Source organism: Trichechus manatus, unplaced genomic scaffold, assembly GCF_000243295.1.
Source record: "Trichechus manatus latirostris isolate Lorelei unplaced genomic scaffold, TriManLat1.0 scaffold00007, whole genome shotgun sequence".
In the NCBI taxonomy this organism is placed as follows: Eukaryota; Metazoa; Chordata; class Mammalia; order Sirenia; family Trichechidae; genus Trichechus; species Trichechus manatus.
The window spans coordinates 26,858,396-26,877,924 of record NW_004443943.1 but is presented as its reverse complement, the minus strand read 5'-3'; the positions used below and the strand labels follow the sequence as shown (position 1 = coordinate 26,877,924).

At 38.0% G+C, this 19,529-nt stretch overlaps 1 protein-coding gene across 4 annotated transcripts in view; it reads left to right on the top strand.

The window, feature by feature from the left end:
* CHUK (component of inhibitor of nuclear factor kappa B kinase complex) overlaps positions 1 to 18,703 on the top strand; it is a 39,619-nt gene extending 20,916 nt beyond the window's left edge. The window contains exons 12-21 of one of the 4 annotated variants that reach the window (XR_002825634.1): positions 788 to 911; positions 1,279 to 1,430; positions 2,587 to 2,648; positions 3,840 to 3,949; positions 4,626 to 4,675; positions 12,812 to 12,908; positions 13,203 to 13,350; positions 13,910 to 14,043; positions 14,641 to 14,875; positions 16,085 to 16,168. Coding sequence is in view for 3 of the 4 variants with exons in the window: in XM_004370029.2 (XP_004370086.1) it covers positions 788 to 911; positions 1,279 to 1,430; positions 2,587 to 2,648; positions 3,840 to 3,949; positions 4,626 to 4,675; positions 12,812 to 12,908; positions 13,203 to 13,350; positions 13,910 to 14,043; positions 16,085 to 16,184; positions 16,943 to 16,972 (1,007 nt within the window). In the remaining variant the exon portion in view is untranslated. Of the gene's footprint in view, positions 1 to 787; positions 912 to 1,278; positions 1,431 to 2,586; positions 2,649 to 3,839; positions 3,950 to 4,625; positions 4,676 to 12,811; positions 12,909 to 13,202; positions 13,351 to 13,909; positions 14,044 to 14,640; positions 14,876 to 16,084; positions 16,185 to 16,942 lie in introns of those variants that run through there. The other 3 variants (XM_004370029.2, XM_023740798.1, XM_023740804.1) reach the window with 3 other exon arrangements.
* The last annotated feature ends 826 nt before the right edge of the window (positions 18,704 to 19,529 follow it).

The following is a 19,529-nucleotide window of genomic DNA, read 5'->3' as shown; positions in this document are numbered from 1 at the left end:
AGAGGAAGTGTGGGTATGTAGAATGGGAAAATGTTTAATTAAGGCTAGTAATAATTATTAGAGGAGGCAGAGTTTTTTCTAGATACATAGCTTTATTTTTTTAAAGTCTGCTTCAGATAATGTGTTTTTGCAATATGAACACTAGTGTGGCGGGTTCTACTTAACCATTCTCTGAAGATTTTCCTAAGAAAAGAATAGTAGAAGATATACTTGGCCACCTTAAAGTATAGGCTGAATCTCTTTCAATCATGGAGAATTTCATAATGTTCAGTGGAAATTTCATTGAACTTATCACACACTTGCCATGGTTTTAGAAAAGCAGCATTCCCTTCCTCAAAGAAAAGGCAAGAGATAGTCATAATTTCATAAGTTTGACATCAAAGAAAGTGTATCTTATTAGACTACCATTCACCCTATATGCATTCCTGAAGCTGGGTTGGGGTCCAGGAGATGAAAATTATTAGAGGCAGGAAAGACTGTGGTGGATTGTAGAGGTGGGACTTGATTTAGAACTTGAAAGAAATAAAGACTTTGGTTCGATGGAGAAAAAAAGAGTATACCAGGTTGGGGAGAAGCAAGAACAAAAAGACAGATAATAGCAGATTCCACATTGTACCTGGAACAGGGTTGTGTATTGAAAGTGCTCAGTAATGGTAGCAAGTGGTTCTTTCCAACATCTATGGGAATGCTACTTGGCATGGCCCGAAATCCCAGAAAATAATAAATGAACACTTAAGATGTTAAAAAGTAACTCCCCTCCCCTTTTTCCCATCTTCTTGTATTATAGTACAGGACAGCAAAATACAGTTACCAATTATACAACTGCGGAAAGTATGGGCTGAAGCAGTGCATTATGTATCTGGGCTAAAAGAAGACTACAGCAGACTCTTTCAGGGACAAAGAGCAGCAATGTAAGCGGATTCTCTTGTTTATAACTACAGTGTCGTGTTTTTACCAATCCGCATTCCATGCAGTATTTAAAAATTGGGCCGGTTTGCGTGTTCTGATCAGGCTTACAGAATTCTTACTAATGGTCTGAAACCATCCAGTTGCAATGGCTTGAGAGTAGAATGGTTCTAGTAAACGAAGATTGTTTTATCATAGACTAATCACAGGCAGGAAGTTTTTAGAGACTGGATTCTAGACATCAGCTACTTCTCACAGATGGATAATAGAAACTCAGGCTTTGGGCTCATGGCAATTTAAAGTTTTTAAATTTTTGTTGAATGTTTTGTTTCTGATATGGTGATTTTTTTTTTTGGGGGGGCTATGGTTTAGGTTAAGTCTTCTTAGATATAATGCTAACTTGACAAAAATGAAGAACACTTTGATCTCAGCATCTCAGCAACTGAAAGCTAAATTGGAGTTTTTTCACAAAAGTATTCAGCTGGACTTGGAGAGATACAGTGAGCAGATGACATATGGGATATGTAAGTATTCGGGTAATGTGTTTGAAAGGGGTCTGGGGTCTCTAGTCTCTTGAAGCCATCTGCTGGTTTGCCTTCTTGACTCATAGCTAGTTGTTTCACTTACTGAGATAATCACATTGGAAGAAGAGACAGAACAACTCGAATCATCATAAACCGTGTTTGTCTTCAATGTTAGTGTTACTTTTTTTTAACCCTTAATTGAGCAACTTTAAATTTTTTTTTTTAATAATTGAACTAAAATTATTTGGCTCCAGAAAAATGTAGAAGTGATTTAAGAATCTGGATAGTAAACCTCATTTTTTAAATAGATACAAAGCCTGTACTGGAATGACTTTTTAGCCAGAGGAGTCTTAAACTACTTACCTTTCTGTAACTAATAACTTAAATAATTCTAAGCTTCTGTTTCTTTCCAAAATACCTACTGTGGAGTCCCACTGCTTTTTATTGTATGCAGCCTCCAAATTTTCAGTAGTTGACTCCAGGCTTATTTTCCTTCAGACGTACTAAGGAAATGTAAAAAGCAGAGTTAAAGATTGAATAAACTAAAGGTGTCATCATCAGCATTTCTGTTTTATTTCATGAAACAAATCCTTTTTTGGGGAAACAAATACTGTTTGTACACTTGCCTGGAGCAGAGTATGTGTATCTCAGAATAAAAGATCAGTAACTTCCAGTTGGGCAGATAGATGTACCCATTAGAGCTGCTTCTATGATTGATGTTTTATTTCTGTCATTAAGTATCTTTGACTAGTCAAAGGCATACTATGCAACTGTTAAAAAAAGAATGAGGTAGGTCTATATGTGCTGCTATTAAAACATCAGCTGGATCTTTAATGACTGATGTTTTAAGTTGGGGGGAAAAAGCAAGGCAAGAAAAGTATGTATACATGGTCTCACTTGTGAGGGAAAGGGTGTGTGTCTATGTAACAAATGATTAACGTAAGATTCCCTCTGGCAGAGGAGAGAGGGAAAAAAGAGGAAGTCCTGTCTTTTTACAACTTTTTGTAGTATTTGATTTTTTAAAAAATAATGTTTATGTATTACTTTTATAATTTTTTTTAAGTGAAAATCTTTGATGTTAATATGATGAGGAGGTAGGCAGGCCAGTGATTAAAGATGTGATTATTTCTGGTAACCGATTCGGACTTTTTTTTAGCCTCAGAAAAAATGTTAAAAGCATGGAAAGAAATGGAAGAAAAGGCCATCCACTATGCTGAGGTAAAATCACTGAGCTCGTTCTGTATTCTTATTAATTTCTGAGATATACCTTAGAAATTTCCTTTGCTTTTGGTATATATAGTTTTTTTTCACGTCATTCCTGAATATCAGATAAATATCTAGTAGTTGCTTTGTATGTATGGAGGGAGCTACCATAGTAGATAAGAACAAGGGCTTTCAAGTGGAATGCTGGGGAAATTACTTAGCCTTGCTGGTCTTCAGTTTCCTTATTATATTATGGGGACAATACCTTTTTTAGCAGGGTTATGAGGATTAAATGAGAGTCAATAATTTTTATGACTGGTTTAGTTAGGGTGACTGCAGATCCCAGTGTACCTGGGACAGTTCCAGTTTATTCCTGATATCTTGCCGTAATTATCAATAGTACTCTTTCATTCTCACTATTTTACTGATTTGGACCATAAATTATATGGTCAGCATACGTACAGATCATTCTTTAGGTGGCAGATTCCTTCCTCGCCCTGTATGTCTGTTGGTGGTCCCACTAGGTTGTTGCTGTCTTTGATGCCAGTCACTTACCCTGCTTTTGTTGGTTAAGTTGAGGACATGAGTGGAGTAGTTGGTATGCTGAGGTGGGAAATCCATTGTCTTTATCTTTCTGTGTACTTATTACAAGGCCATCAGGAATAAGAGGCAGTGAAAATCATGACATTGAACACTCGTTGCTGTGGAGTCAAGTCTGACTCATAGCGACCCTATAGGACAGAGTAGAACTGCCCCATAGGGTTTCCAAGGAGCAGCTGGTGGATTCAAACTGCCGGCCTTTTGGTTAGCAGCTGTAGCTCGCCATAGCTCTTAACCACTGCACCACCATGGCTCCTCGTACAGGTGAGATGCAAGTAATACCAATGGTTGTGATGAAATCTTTTTCCCTGTCTTGTTAGTGACACCTTTACCTCTTTGCTTTTCAAGAGGAGAAAGCAAATGCTAGTAGTTTACTCTTATCTGGAGAGAAAAGAGGGAAGCATAGGGATGAATATGTTCTTATGTGAAAGATTAAGGGTCAGAATCTGAAGTATAAAAAGACTTTAACAAAATCTGTTTCATATTAAATCTCTTAGTCTTGCTACTATAGCAATAAGTCCTTCTCTATCCTTAAAATCTGAGTTCTGTTTTATGTTGCATGGTGGTGAGCCTGCCAATTTATTTTGTGTTTTTGTCATATCTTAGGTTGGTGTCATTGGATACCTGGAGGATCAGATCATGTCCCTGCACACTGAAATCATGGAGCTACAGAAGAGCCCCTATGGAAGACGCCAGGGAGACTTGATGGAATCTCTGTAAGGCTGTACTTGTGTTGTTGGTCTTGGTGTCTGTAATTTTTTGTAGCAGATTGTTCTTTCTGCTTGCATCTTGCAGATTAAGCCTCTTACTGTTCTTCTCTATAGATTTCCTTTCCCCAAATATATTGACATCTTATTTAAAAAGAATGCTTTTTCTTAGTCACAGAAAATTTTGGAAGTAATGCTCTGGGTTGACCTTCTTTGCCTTTTTAATCAAGGTGTCTTTTCACGTGGAGAGTTAAAAATAATTTCCCAAGTATGCTAAATTACAAACTATTTCGCTACCTACCATACTTCTGGTCCAAGGCATTGAGCTGCTTAAATGCCCTAAATGAGGTTAACTTCCTAAGCATTTAGATTAGAAACTTTAGATTTTTTTCTCTAATCACAGGCCATGATTTTTACCCATTTAAGTGTTTCTGGTGCAAGGATGCTGTTTATGTGGTGGGAGATCAGAGCACATATGAAGTTCATTCAACTTTGCATTTTAAAATCTTGTATAATTCTTCCTTATTACTCAATGAAATACTTTTGTAAAATCTTCATTGACAATATGTACTTGCTTTAAAATGGGATCATTACTCTGTCCAAATAATATCGTTCATTTCAAGTTGTGGATTATTGGAATCATTAAATTACCTTCACATACAGACGCATGTTTTCTCTTTTGTAGGGAGCAGCGTGCCATCGATCTATATAAGCAGTTAAAGCATAGACCTTCAGGTAAGACACTTACCACTGTACATGAAGGCATTTTAGGCAACAATCACTAACCTAACAAATATGGGAGGTTGGATTTTAAACAAGTTGCAGAATAAATTCAAGTTTTATTATGGTCATTGGGACGTTTATGGTACAACAGCTTTAAGTTTGTGAGATGAGAGATTAGAAAGGAAAGGTAATTAAGAAACTTGAGGTGGAAACGTTTCAAAAAGGGAAGTAAAAGAAAGAAATGGACAAAGGAAAAAAGGGAACTCACAAAAGTGGAAGAGAAAGCAAGAAAATGTGTGAAAAGAGAAAAATAACTGCTGATACATGCTTTGAATCGTTCAGGATTAGAGCGGTTTGAAAGAATGTGATACTGTAGGGTTTAGGCGTGGATGTGGTCAGAGGGAAGGCCCATTTGCTAGGCCAAAGCCCTTTACCTTGAAAACTATGCCATCATCTGCACTAGTCACTGATTGCTTGTTTCATTAGCAAAACAATTCCTGTTGAGCACCTGCTGAGTGCAGAGCATGGTCTGCTGGAAAGGGCACTAGGTTAGGAATCAAAAGGCTTGAATTTTGGATAGGGCATTTTGCTAACTGGGTGACCTCAGGCAGATCACCTAATTTCAATTCCCTCTGTGTGAAATGAGGTTGAAATTTAGTTTTCCTAATTTAGCGAGTGTATTGTGGCGATGTATTTGAAAGGATGTTTGTGAAAATGCTTTGAAAACAAAAAAGTGTTATGCACCTGCAAGGTATTATCCTTTAGTTAAGAAATTGATTTGCGTTGAAGGGTTACAGAGGAAATAAAAGATGAAGTCTATGCCCTAACTTGCTATATATATATTTAAATAGTAAAAAAAATAAATAAATAATTAACATCAGTTTTATACTTGAAAATTTGTAAGAACATAGCATACACGCAAGTTGTATTTAACAAATAAGATGATCTTCTCTACATTGGTTTTTATTATAGTGGAATTTGTTGAGTTTATTTCCACAAACAGTTATGAGGTACACATAAGACAGGCACCTAACCCTGACTGGGGGTTAGAGGAGATTTCCCGCAGGAAACGACATTTGAGATGAGCCTTCAAGGATAAATAGAGTAGCCAGGTGAAAGGAGGTGGACTTTTCTATATGCAAATATAATATGTAAAGACATGAACATGTAGCTCAATGTGTTAGAGGAGGAAATTCGGTGTGACTGGAGTATAGAGTACAGGGTTTCAGAGGGAAAGAGAGAGATGGAGCTGAATCATGATGAGCCTGGATTTCATCATGATGCAGAGAAAACCTAGAGAGTTTTAAGCAGGGGAATAGCATGATCAGATTAGCATTTTAGAAACACTGCCTTCTTGCCATTGTGGATAATAAAATGGGGCTAGGCTAGAGACAGGGGTATCAGTTATGAGGCAGTTGGAATAATATAGCTTAGTACAGGGTGGGTCATGAGCTAAGGCAGCGAGCCTGAACTGTGGCTATGGGGTGATGAGAAAGGTAAAGGCAAGAAGAGATATTTAAGAGGCAGAACTGATCATGTTGGGTGATGGATTGAATATAGGTGGCTAGGGCAGGGGTAATGGGATGTCTCCCAAGTTTCTTGTTAGGGCAGCTGGGTCAAGAGAGCATCCTGGAAAAGTGGGTTGAATAAGAAAGCCAAGGATGGAATCCCAGGGAACACTAACATTGAAGAAGTGGGCATGGTTTCAGATTCCACATTATAGTTAGCCTTTAAAAAACTGTCAATTGTAGTATCAAGGAATATCCACAGTTACTGGAAGAGGCTATTAAAATACTCCCTTTTCCAACTACATATCTATACGATGCTGGATTTTCTTCAGATACTTCAGCTAAAACAATATACTGGAACAGATTGACTACAGAAGCAGATCTAATAATCCAGCTATCTTCTATTAAGCTAGATATTAAAATATTTTGTTTTGGAAAATACCGATTTTTGTTTGTTTTTTGGTTATAAAAATGTTAATAGGTAATGGGTTTATTGTTATTTTAAAATGAATTAATAAATCAATATTTTTCAATTTCTCAGTTTTAATTGCTGAAAAATTGTTTGGGGTTCTCAAGAATTTTTGAGTGTAAAGGGGTCCTGAGACCAAAAAGTTTGAGAACTGCTTTTCTAGACTTGCTTTCAGAAGCCTGGCTGTTAAGAAAAGAGTATAGGTTAAGGTTAAGAGAGGTTGTTGTGTGCCGTGGAGTTGATTTCGACTCATAGTGACTCCATATGATAGTATAACTGTCCCGTAAGGTTTTCTAGGCTGTAATCTTTATGAGAGGTTAAGTTAAGGAAAGAAGAGAAAAGATACGTATAATCAAGGTCAGCTTTAAGAAGGAAGACTTGAGCATGTTTATATACTTGGGTCCAAAAGCCTGTAGAGAGGAAGGTCCCAAATAGCTTTGATGTCACTGAAGGAGGATGGATGTGGATACGGATACTTTTGTGGTGGTAGAGGTTGGAAGGTGAAGATCTTACCGCCTTACGGCCTTCTACCCTGAAGTGGGAAGTGGTGGTGAGCTCGTAGATTTGAGGAGTGTGCTAAAGATTTTAAAAAGCTGCTGTATGCAATGTAGGAAGTTGCTGACCTAGAACATGTATTAATTCAGAGCAGAAGTGCAAATCTGTGAATTAGTAGTGGCAACAATCTGAATGGTAGCATTTTTTTTTTTTTTGGTAGTGTTTAGTCCACCACTCATCTGTCAGTTTGTTGCACTGTGGTGTCTTGTGTGTTGCTATGATGCTGGAAGCTATGCCACCCGTATTTCAAATACCAGCAGGGTCACCCATGGTGGACAAGTTTCAGTGGAGCTTCCAGACTAAGACAGACAAGGAAGAAGGACCTGGTGATCTACTTCTAAAAAAATTGGCCAGTGAAAACCTTATAAATAGCAACGTAACATTGTCGGATATAGTGCCAGAAGATGAGCCCCTCAGGTTGAAAGGCACTCAAAATACAAATGGAGAAGAGCTGCCTCCTCAAAATAGAGTCGACCTTAATGACGTTGGTAGAGTAAAGGTTGTGGGACCTTCATTTGCTGATGCAACATGACTCAAATTGAGAAGAAACAGCTGCTAACATCCATTAATAATTGAAACATGGAATGCACGAAGTATGACTCTAGGAAAATTGGAAGTTGTCAGAAATGAAATGGAATTCTTGAAGATCAATATCCTAGGCATTAGTGAGCTGAAATTAACTGGTATTGGCCATTTTGAATCAGACAATCATATGGTCTACTATGTCAGGAATGAAAAATTGAAGAGGAATAGAATCACATTCATCGTCAAAAAGAATATTTCAAGATCTATCCTGAAGTACAGCGCTGTCAGTGATAGGATAATATCCATACACCTACAAGGAAGACCAGTTAATACAGCTATTACTGAAATTTATGCACCAATCACTAAGGCCAAAGATAAAGAAACTGAAGATTTTTACCAACTTCTGCTGTCTGAAATTGATCAAACATGTAATCAAGATGCATTGATAGTTACCGGTGATTGGAATGTGAAAGTTGGAAACAAAGAAGCAGGATCAGTTGGAAAATATGGCCTTGGTGATAGAAATGATGCTGGAGATCACATGATAGAATTTTGCAAGGCCAATGACTTATTCATTGGAAATACCTTTTCCAACAACATAAATTGCTACTATACATGTGGACCTCACCAGATGGAATACACAGGAATCAAATCGACTACACCTGTGGAAGTAGATAGTGGAGAAGCTCAGTATCATCAGTCAGAATAAGGCCAGGAGCCGACTGCAAAACAGACCATCAGTTGCTCATATGCAAGTTCAAATCGAAGCTGAAGAAAATTAAAACAAGTCCACGAGAGCCAAAGCACGACCTTGAGTATACCCACCTGAATTTAGAGACCATCTCAAGAATAGATTTGACACATTGAACACTAATGACTGAAGACCAGACCAGTTGTGGGATGACATCAGGGATATCAGACATGAAGAAAGCAAAAGGTCATTAAAAAGATAGGAAAGAAAGATCAAAATGGATGTCAGAAGAGACTCTGAAACTTGCTCTTGAACGTAGAGTACGAAAGTGAATGGAAGAAATGATGAAGTAAAAGAGCTAAAACAGCTGAAGGGTGGCTCGAGAAGACAAAGTAAAGTATTATAATGAAATGTACAAAGACCTGGAGTTAGAAGACCAAAAGGGAAGAACACACTCAGCATTTCTCAAGCTGAAAGACTGAAGAAAAAATTCAAGCCTTGAGTTGCAATATTGAAGGATTCTATGGGCAAAATATTGAACAACACAGGAAGCAACAAAAGAAGATGGAAGGAATACACAGAGTCATTATACCAAAAAGAATTGGTTGATGTTCATCCATTTCTCGAGGCAGCATATGATCAAGAAAGAGCCAATGATACTGAAGGAAAAAGGCCAAGCTGTACTGAAGGCATTGGTAAAAAACAAGACTCCAGGAATTCACGGAGTACCAATTGAGATGTTTCAGCAAACGGATGCAGTGCTGGAGGCACTTACTCGTCTATGCCAAGAAATATGGGAGACAGCTACCTGGTCAACTGACTGGAAGAGATCTATATTTGTGCCCATTCCAAAAAAAGGTGATCCAACAGGATGCGGAAATTATCAAACAATATCATTAATATCACATGCAAGTAAAATTTTGCTGAAGATAATTCAAAAATGGTTGTAGTAGTATATCAACAGGGAACTGTCAGAAATTCAAGCCAGATTCAGAAGAGGGTGTGGAACAAGAGATATCATTGCTGAAGTCAGATGGATCTTGGCTAAAAGCAGAGACTACCAGAAAGATGTTTGCCTGTGTTTTATTGATAATGCAAAGGCATTCGACTGTGTGGATCATAACAAATTATGGATAACATTGTGAAGAATGGGAATTCCAGAACACTTAATTGTTCTCATGAGAAGCCTGTACATAGACCAAGAGGCAGTTGTTTGAACAGAACAAGGGGGTATTGAATGGTTTAAAATCAAAAAAGGTGTTCATCAGGTTGTATCCTTTATTCAGTCTGTATGCTGAGCAAATAATCCAAGAAGCTGGGCTATATAAAGAAGAACTCTGCATCAGTATTGGAGGAAGACTCAGTCACAACCTGTGACATGCAGATGACACAACGTTTCTTGCTGACAGCGAAGACTTGAAGCACTTACTGATGAAGATCAAAAACTACAGCCTTCAGTATGGATTACACCTCAACATAAAACCAAAATCCTCACAATTGGATTAATCAGCAACATCATGATAAACAGAGAAAATATTGAAGTTGTCAGGGATTTCATTTTACTTGGATCCACATTCAACACCCATGGAAGCAGCAATCAAGAAATCAAATGATGTATAGCATTGGGCAAATCTGCTGCAAAATATCTTTAAAGTGTTAAAAAGCAAAGATGTAACTTTGAGGACTAAGGTGCGTTTGACCCAAGTCATGTGGTATTTTCAGTCACCTCATGCATGTGAAAACTGGACAATGAATAAGAAAGACTGGAGAAGAATTGATGCCTTTGAATATGGTATTGGTGAAGAATATTGAATATACCACGGACTGCCAGAAGAAGGAACAAATCTGTCTGGAGGAAGTATAGCCAGAATGCTCCTTAGAAGCAAGGATGGTGAGACTTTGTCTTACTTACTTTGGGCATGTGATTAGGAGGGACCAGTCCCTGGGAAAGGGCATCATGCTTGGTAAAGCGGAAGGTCAGTGAAAAAGAGGAAGCCCCCTCAACGAGATGGATTGACACAGTGGCTGCAACAGTGGACTCAACCATAGTGATGATTATGAGGATGACGCAGGACAGGTCAGTGTTTCCTTCCACTGTACATAGGATCGCTATGAGTAGGAACCAACTCGACGGCACCTAATAGCAACAGCGTTTAGTGGCTTGGGTATAGGAACTGATAAGGCAAATGGTTAGATTGCCCTGGGGTTAAGATTTTGCTTGTGGAATAAGACTAAGAAGACAAAAAATTTGAAGATATGTGAAAAATAGTGATTTCATTGAGAGAAGCAGTGGTTAGAGTAAAATATTGACATTTAACAATAAGGTATCAAATAAGAGCAAGTCTAATTTTTTTTTGTTTCTTTAATCAATATTTATGACTTCTACTTTTCTGGCCAATGAATCATATTGCAGATGAGGATTTTACATCATTGACTCAGGTACATTCACTTTCCAGAGTCAGTGACAGCATTTGTTTGCATTGTTTTTATAAAAAACTTTGCAGTAGCTATGTCAGTATATCATTGGGCACAGAAATAAATTTGCTATCCAGGTAGCTTCTTTGAACTGATAGTCACCTTGGATGACAAACTGGCAATACCAAAAGTTTCGTCTATAGTTGAGGCTTAAATAATCACACTTGCTATATGGTCTTCAGTGTTTTTTTCCTAGCTTAGAGTCAACTTGAGTCTTGTTCAGCTGAAAATGGTGAAAACCAGCTTTCTTCATCCTCTGTATTGGAGAAGGCTGAATGAAGTTCTGAAGTCTTTGACCACTTAAAAGAGCTAGATATATGGGAAAACTCTTGGGCCTGGTCTGTGGGATTTGGGAAGAAGTGGTGTTCAGAGGAAGGCCCCTTGGTGGCACAAGTGGTGATTGGCTGCTAATAAGCTAAAGGTTAGTGGTTCAAACCCACACATGGGCTCTGCAGAAGAAAAGCCTGACAAACTGCTTCCATAAAGATTACAGCCAAGAAAACCCTATGAAGTAGTTCTACTCTGTAACATGTGGAGCTGCCGTGAGTCAGAATCAACTCGACAGCAACGGGTTTGGTTTTGGTTTGGTTGTTTGGAGGAGTCCCTGGGTGGTGCTAATGGTTAATGTGCTTGGCTGCTAACCAAAAGGTTGGAAGTTCAGGTCCACCCAGAGGCACCTCAGAAGAAAGGGCCTGGCGATCTACTTCAGAAAAAACAACCATTGAAAACTCTATGGAGCACAGTTCTACCCTGACACACATGGGGTCGCCGTGAGTCAGAGTCGACTCGACAGCAACTGGTTGTTTGGAGAGGCTCCTAGTTGGAACTTCTGTATCTTGTTGGTAAGGGAGAGATGGAGAGAGATGCATGGGGAATAAAGTTGGGCTATGAGGGAGGTCTTTGGAGTGATGACTAAGGACACTGAACTTATTTTAAAACCTCCTTTGATACTCCTTTCATAGTTTCCTTTTTGATAAAACGGGAGTAACAAAAGTGTCAGATACTTAAGCAGCCATTCCATAGGACTTTTAAACAAGAAAATAGTAAGCAGGTGATAGCAAATATTAATAATATTAATTTTATACTCAGGATTAATTATTGTCCAGGGAATATACCAACAGGATCCATGAGCAACCTTCAAATGTTTTAAAATTTAAGTAGCCATTTCTGAAATATAAGCGTTAATGCTAGTAATTTTTTTTTTCCCTGAGGTAGCATCTGCTCTAAACTGTAGAACTCACTTTCTGTGACCACACAGCCGTCCCATTTGAAGATATGTGTCAGCTGCCAGTTTGCTTTAAGATGGCGTACTACCCTCATCCTGAACTTCAGAGGTGTCTGTCAGCCCCTTTGTCAGTGCATCAGATTTGATTTAAGTCAGTCAGGTTTTTTCAGTGTTTTCATGGGTTATAAACGGATGGATAAACATGAAATTCAAATCAGCCCTGTTGGGGCAAGGGCCTCCTTCAAGGCAGTGAAAACAATTTTACTCATAGATCTGTAATTTTATGTGTGGACATTATTATATTTTATGTGTAGTTAGATACAAAAATCTTAAATCTTTTATCTTAATTCAATTTTGAATTTAAATGAAAATGTTTATAAGTTAAAACTATTGTTATTGTGTGCCGTTGAGTCTATTCCAACTCATGGTGACCTCCCGTGTTACAGAGTAGAACTGCTCTGTAGGTTTTTCTGGGCTGTCATCTTGGCTGTATCCGAAGCAGATCACCAGGTCTTTTCTTCCATGGAGCCAATGAGTGGATTTGAACCACCAACCTTTAAGTTAGTAGTTGAGCATAAATTGTTTACACTACCTAGAGACCTTAAGTTAAAACTAGTTTCAGATTTTGAGGACTTTTTTTTGGAGGTTGATATTTGCATGCAGAAGAGAGGTTATACCCACTGACCGGGGTCTTTTATAGATCACTCCTACAGCGACAGCACGGAGATGGTGAAGATCATTGTGCACACTGTGCAGAGTCAGGACCGTGTTCTCAAGGAGCTGTTTGGTCATCTGAGGTAGAAAAACTGTTTCATTTCCTATTGAAAAGCCAGGTTACCTTTATCCTGTTCCTTTCAAAGTTTAATACCCTCTTTGGTAAATATACCAGACTTAAGACAAGTTCTGGCAGTGCCTTGGGTAGTTTGGCCACAACTGCATGTATTTATTTATGTGTCCTGTTGTGTGCATTGCTTCGGAGGTCAGTCATTAAATCTGATGCTGACTGTGGTTCATTTCCCAGCTGGATTTGGGAGAATGGTGTACGTTCTTGGGAGATGTGTAAGTATCTGACATTGATTTAATCTTTTCAGCAAGTTATTAGGCTGTAAGCAGAAGATTATCGATCTACTCCCCAAGGTGGAAGTGGCCCTCAGTAACATCAAAGAAGCCGACAATACGGTCATGTTTATGCAGGGAAAGAGGCAGAAAGAAATATGGCATCTCCTTAAAATTGCCTGTGTAAGTAATGATTAACGAATCTGTTAATGTGACACAAATTTGCTGTTATTCCCTGCAAGAGGGATTTATCAGCATGATCTGAGTCCTTTGGAAGACATTTGTACTTTGTGTTGGGTTGATGTTCAGATTCCCTGCCTGATGTCTGACTAGCAGTTGAGATGCAGGACTTTATGATCATCCTTCATTATCACTCTCCTTTCCGGTCTATTTTTATACTCCTCCCAGCCCTGGACCACTGTGGTATCCCAACTCAACTTGCAGGTAGATTTGTCTGAATGGTTAATGGAACCAACCCTTTGTTCTACTGGGTTTTTTTTTTTCTTTCTTTCCTCTAACCAAAGTGGAATTAGAAGGGTAGATACACCTGGGTTTTAGTAACTATCCTGAAGGACGGGATGGTTAATACTGGTGTATAAAGGTGAGTATAGTTTTGTACAGAAATACTCTGGTTGTGCATATAAGTAGTGATTAAAATGTAAGACTTACGGGTGTGGTAGGAAATTGTGTGACTCAACAGAGATGCTTGCCTGTAATCTTTTTGTTTTACTTTTTCCTGCAGACACAGAGTTCTGCCCGGTCTCTTGTAGGATCCAGTCTAGAAGGTGCAGTAACCCCGCAGGCATCAGCATGGCTGCCCCCAACTTCAGCAGAACGTGAACATCCTCTGTCATGCGTGGTAACTCCTCAAGATGGGTGGGTTCACTTTGTAACAATAGGTAGTTGTGTTTTCTAGAGTAGTAGTAGGAATGAGGCAGTTGGCATAATGGTTAAGGCATAGTCTTCAGTGCCTTATAGACCATGGTTTGAGTCCTGACCATCCCTTTGTAAATAACTTTGGGCAATTTACTTGACTTTTTTAATGTTCTCATTTCCTCATCTGTAAAATGGGCATGTCTCATAAAACTTACATGAAAATTTGATGAGATAATATATGTAAAGTGCTTCAGAAGTAAATATGGAGCATTTATTATTACCAGGTCAATCCAAGTTCTAAGGTCTTTCTCTGTTATTGGCTTAGCAATTTCTTTTACCCAAACATTATTTCTTTCTTAACCATTTATCTCTATGAGAAATTATGCTATCTTTTTATATTTATCATTTTGAGGTCCTTAATTACCCCTCTAACAAATTGAGTTAAGTCTACTCAACTTATAACTCAGTATTTCTACAGTCAGACTTTTCCTCAATGCCTTAAGTCAGTTTTGCAAATAAGAACTCAAGTTTGAAGCCCTGTGTTTTATTAATTCCTATTCTTTTGCTAAAAACTGTCCATTTCTGTTATTTTCTCAGCATAAGATGTGGCGTATCCAGAGCCAGTGGCTCTTTGCTAGCTTGTGCCTTGTCGCTTTTCTCACAACTCATGGAGACCTCTTCAGCACCAGCATTTCCTGGAAGCTCTGCCCATAATTAGTTTTGCAGAAGTGCAGCCATGTTACATCACTGCTCAGGAGGTCATGCAGTTGTACATTCTGTACTCTACTTTTATGAGAGAAAAGCACATGGCAGGAAGGCAAGCTGTTATCAGGTATTTTATTTTTTTAATGAAAGCAAGTTCCAGGGTATGTCTTGGGGTCATTATAGATTTGGCCCAATATAATACATCTACAGCTATAGCATAGGCAATAACTGATTATACAGACCTTAGGAAACATTCCATTAATCAGAATTGAAGTAAATAAAATTTAATACATAATTAACCTTTCTTGCTTTCATTAAAGGCATTTAGGTTTGTTAGGGAATGCTATGGTTGCAAATGTCACCTCTATACAAGTAATTTCCAATTGAGGTGTGGTTGTTTGCAAAAGTATATCTGATAAGAATTTTAAATATATTTTCTAGTAGGACTACATTATAAAACAAAATTGATTTCAATTATAATGTACCTATGGTACTTCATCACTAGGAAGGATTGGAAACTGTTGGCCTCATTTTTTCCATCTGTTGAGTCAGAGCTGAAACAGAATTTAGTTCTAAGCTAATAGTGGTTACCATCCATGGCCGACAACTAATTCTAGTAGACACTGAGAATTTGTAAAGGAAGAAGATAGAGGACATATGGAAGAGGATAGCATGGAGGAGAGGAACCAGAATCAGGGTCTCCTGTCAAATATACACTTCCAAAGATACTTCTTGGCTCTGGGCAGCTCCCCTGTCACACTGTTTTCTTCTGCTATTCTCAGGAATCAGCTTGCTTGTTTTCCTTGTTGCTACAACCTAAAGTTTCCAACCAGAGTTTTTTTTACCTTCCCTGATCTCTGCATAACAGACTGTATTTTTGTATCTTCACTAACATTTGTGTCTGTGAAGTAAGCATGCTGGTTTCTTCACAACTGTAAGGGAATGGAAATATTCCAGAAACAAAAAGAGGTCTTTCATCTGTCTGTGCCACAAGGATCTTTTTTTTCTTTTCTTCCCCAGTCAGCATTTTCTAGGGGAAATGAAGGTTGTATATAAGTGCACCGCTTAGATTTTAGTGGCAAATCAGATTGGAGTTACAGTGGACTTCTTATCATTAGAGCTGGGCAGAGGCAGCCGCTCGAAGTAGTAAGCAGTCTCTGCCTTGGGGCAGGGCAGTGGTGGTGATGAGGAAATGGAAGACTGTTAAGAGTCACCTGCACTGGGGTGCTAGATTGCAGGAAGGGCAGTGATCACCCTGGCCCGGAAGACCAGAGGTAGAGGAAATCCATATGCCCCTTTGCTGAATTTGAAAAGGCTTTGATCTTTCATCCTACAGGGAGACTTTAGCACAAATGATAGAAGAAAATTTGAATTGTCTTGGCCATTTAAGCACTATTATTCGTGAAGCAAATGAGGAACGGGGCGGTAGTATGATGGTAAGTTTTGTGTGGATATGAGTGTGTTTTAGGTATGTTGAGTGCAAAGGGTTTAACTTTCCATGCTAGCCTTATCTGGCATTCGGGATGCATACGGGGAATAGAAGTAATCAGAGGAAAGAGCATTTAAGAAATATCCTGGACCTCAAATCCCCATTGTCTGTTACCCAAGAACATACTAGGATTATGTCATCAGTAATCTTGAACAGTAGCATTTTTGGTCAAATTAAATGAGTGGTGAGCTTTCTTTGCTAGGTGACCAATGAAGTTGAATGTTTTGCACCTTTTTGCTTTAGCAATCTATTTTCTCCAATAAGAAAGGGTGGGATTTTTCTATAATTCAAATATAGTAACTGCTGCATGTAAAATGAGTAATGTTAATATAGTTGTAATTGATAGAAGTGCTGATACTAAGATTTGGTTACTATGAACTATTGATTTGTTAGAACTTAGAGAAACTATAATAAATGCTCATTGAAATAACTTTTACTAAATTTGGTCTCAGTGTTAACTCTTTGTATTTCCTCTTTCATTAAGAATAATTATTTACTTCAAATATTTATAAAAACTCTTTAAAATATTTTTAAATAAACAGAAAATAAGGTGAACTGAACTCTAACTGTAACATTTATATTTTTGATTTTTCAACTTTTCGTTATAAAATGTGCAAGCGTACAGAAAACTTCCAAGAATGAACACCTATATTCTTGTCACTTAATTCATCATCTTACTGTAACTTTTTTCATGCCTGGTTTTAGAGTCTTGACTGGAGTTGGTTAGCAGAATGACTTGCCACTTGTTTACTGCCCCAAACCTACAGAAGTTGTCTCTGCACGTGTTGGAATTAGTTTTTACCCCATGAAACTATTCTTCAGACACCAGTCAATGGAAGAAATGGCTGTGATAAGAAGCTATTCATGATTTTACAAGCACAATGTTTTGGTTTTGAGTAATTTTAACCTCTGAACAGATAAGGTTTCATAAAAAGTCAGTGGGTTTATTTAAATAACTAGAACTACTTAAGAGTATCATTGTGATCCAGTTGTCTTCAAACTTGGTATAAAGATTACTTATTTTAAAATAGCTTTTAAAGTTTTAACTTATGGGCACTTAAGGCCAAAAGTGGTTGTGTATACAGAGAGGAGAACCTCTGTATGCATTGTAAGTAAGAGTTTGCCTGTGTTTCTGTGGAGGAGACTGCTCGTAAGTAAAATTGGACTTCTTGGAGAATAAATTCTACCTCCTTGTGTTGCACTCAACAAGTGTTCTTCCTGGCATCAGAAGGAGTTGGCTTAATCCCATTTTCAATTTTACTGCACATTTGGCAGTGTTCCTTTCCTACAGTAAGGATTCTGCATCTGTGCCTTTAATACCAGCTGGCTTGTAAATTGTGTTAAGAAGTGTGCTATGTGTGTATATGTATTTAAGATGTACATTTAATAATGTCAGAGAAGACACCTGTTAATTTATAATGAATTTGAAAGCTTATCTGTTTTTTCATTTGTAAAAATGGGTCATTTGTTTAAAGAATCTTTCATGTCATGTCATACAAGTTTATAAAGGTCTACACTTCTTTATCTGTAATTCCAAAATCCAAAAAGCTTTGAAAACTAAAGGTTTTTCCTAAGCTTTTTGACACCTCATTTGCTTGCAAATCTAATCTGAACTGACATTGAATCTTATTATCCCATTTAGTGTGAATATTCATTTATTTTGCTGCAGAAATATTAATGTTTTTGATTATTAGGGGTGCTGCCTCAGACCCTGCTGGGGGGTTATGTAGTATACGGTGTGGTATGGTATGCTATGGTATATGCACTGAATTACCTTTCTAAAACCTGAAAATTTCAGAATTCTGAAACATCTGGCCTGAAGGGTTTCAGATAAAGGACTGTAGATCTCTACATCTGTTAAGTAATTTAGAAGGTATTGTTTAAAAAAAAATGTGAAATGCTTTTGTATTCTAGACAGTTTTTCACTTTGTGTATTAAATAATTTTTAAATTACTTTTTGAATCTCCATTCATTAAAATTCAGTTATAATAGAACTGTTGAATATGATTTGGGAAATGTGAAGGTTTAATGAACTGGAATCAGAGCACAGAATAACATATTGACTCTCACTGTAATTTTCTTAGGAATTAAACAGGGCTTATGGAAAAAAATAGTATTGGGTAGCTGCTTTAATATGGTCTTTTCCCCTCAGATGTCCTTTCACCTCTATCCATGTCTAAAAACCATGCCCATATCTTGCCCTAAAACTGATTTATCTTCACACCACCCTTGTTTTTGCTAGTGGTGACATTTTTCTCAGTCACCCAAGTTTGAAACCTTGGGGTTGGTTGTGTTCTTCTCATATCCTTTTAGTCATCAGGTTCCACTGTCTCTCTAAAGATGGAAATTCTGTCCCGATCAACTGTTAGTACTAGGTAGTCTCTCTCTTGCTTCCCTAGTTCTAGAAGATTTTAATCAATAAACATTTATTCAGTGCCTGTTGCTTGGAAGACACTGAGCTAGATGGCAAGATCAGACACAGTTAACACAGGCAGTACAATAGAAGAATGTTTATCTGGGAGTTTGAACACTGTAAGCCATCCAAGCACTGGGTTGTTAAAAGGGTTTTTTGTAAATGATCGTGCATTTTCTAAATAATATCATTGTAATAATTGGTAACCCCTGCATATCAGTTTGTTGTGCGGTGGGGGCTTATGTGTTGCTGTGATGCTGGAAGCTATGCCACTGGTATTCAGATACCAGCAGGGTCATCCCTGGCGGACAGGTTTCAGCTGAGCTTCCCAACTAAGACAGACTAGGAAGAAGGGCCCAGCAGTCTGCTTCTGAAAAGAATTAGCCAGTGAAAACCTTATGAATAGCAGTGGAACATTGCTATAGTGCCGGAAGATGAGCCTTCCAGGTTGGAAGGCACTCAAAAGACGACGGAATATCAGTTGAGATGTTTCAACAAACGGATTCAGCGCTGGAAGTGCTCACTCATCTATGCCGAGAAATCTGGAAGACAGCTACCTGGCCAACCAACTGGAAAAGATCCATATTTATGCCTATTCCCAAGAAAGGTGATCCAACCGAATGCGGAAGTTATCGAGCAAAATCATTAATATCACACACAAGTAAAATTTTGCTGAAGATCATTCAAAAGCGGCTGCAGCAGTATGTCAACAGGGAACTGCCGAAATTCGGGCCAGATTCAGAAGAGGACGTGGAACCAGGAATATCATTGCTGATGTCAGATGGATCCTGGCTGAAAGCAGAAAATACCAGAAAGATGTTTACCTGTGTTTTATTGACTATGCAAAGGCATTTGACTATGTGGATCATAACAAATTAT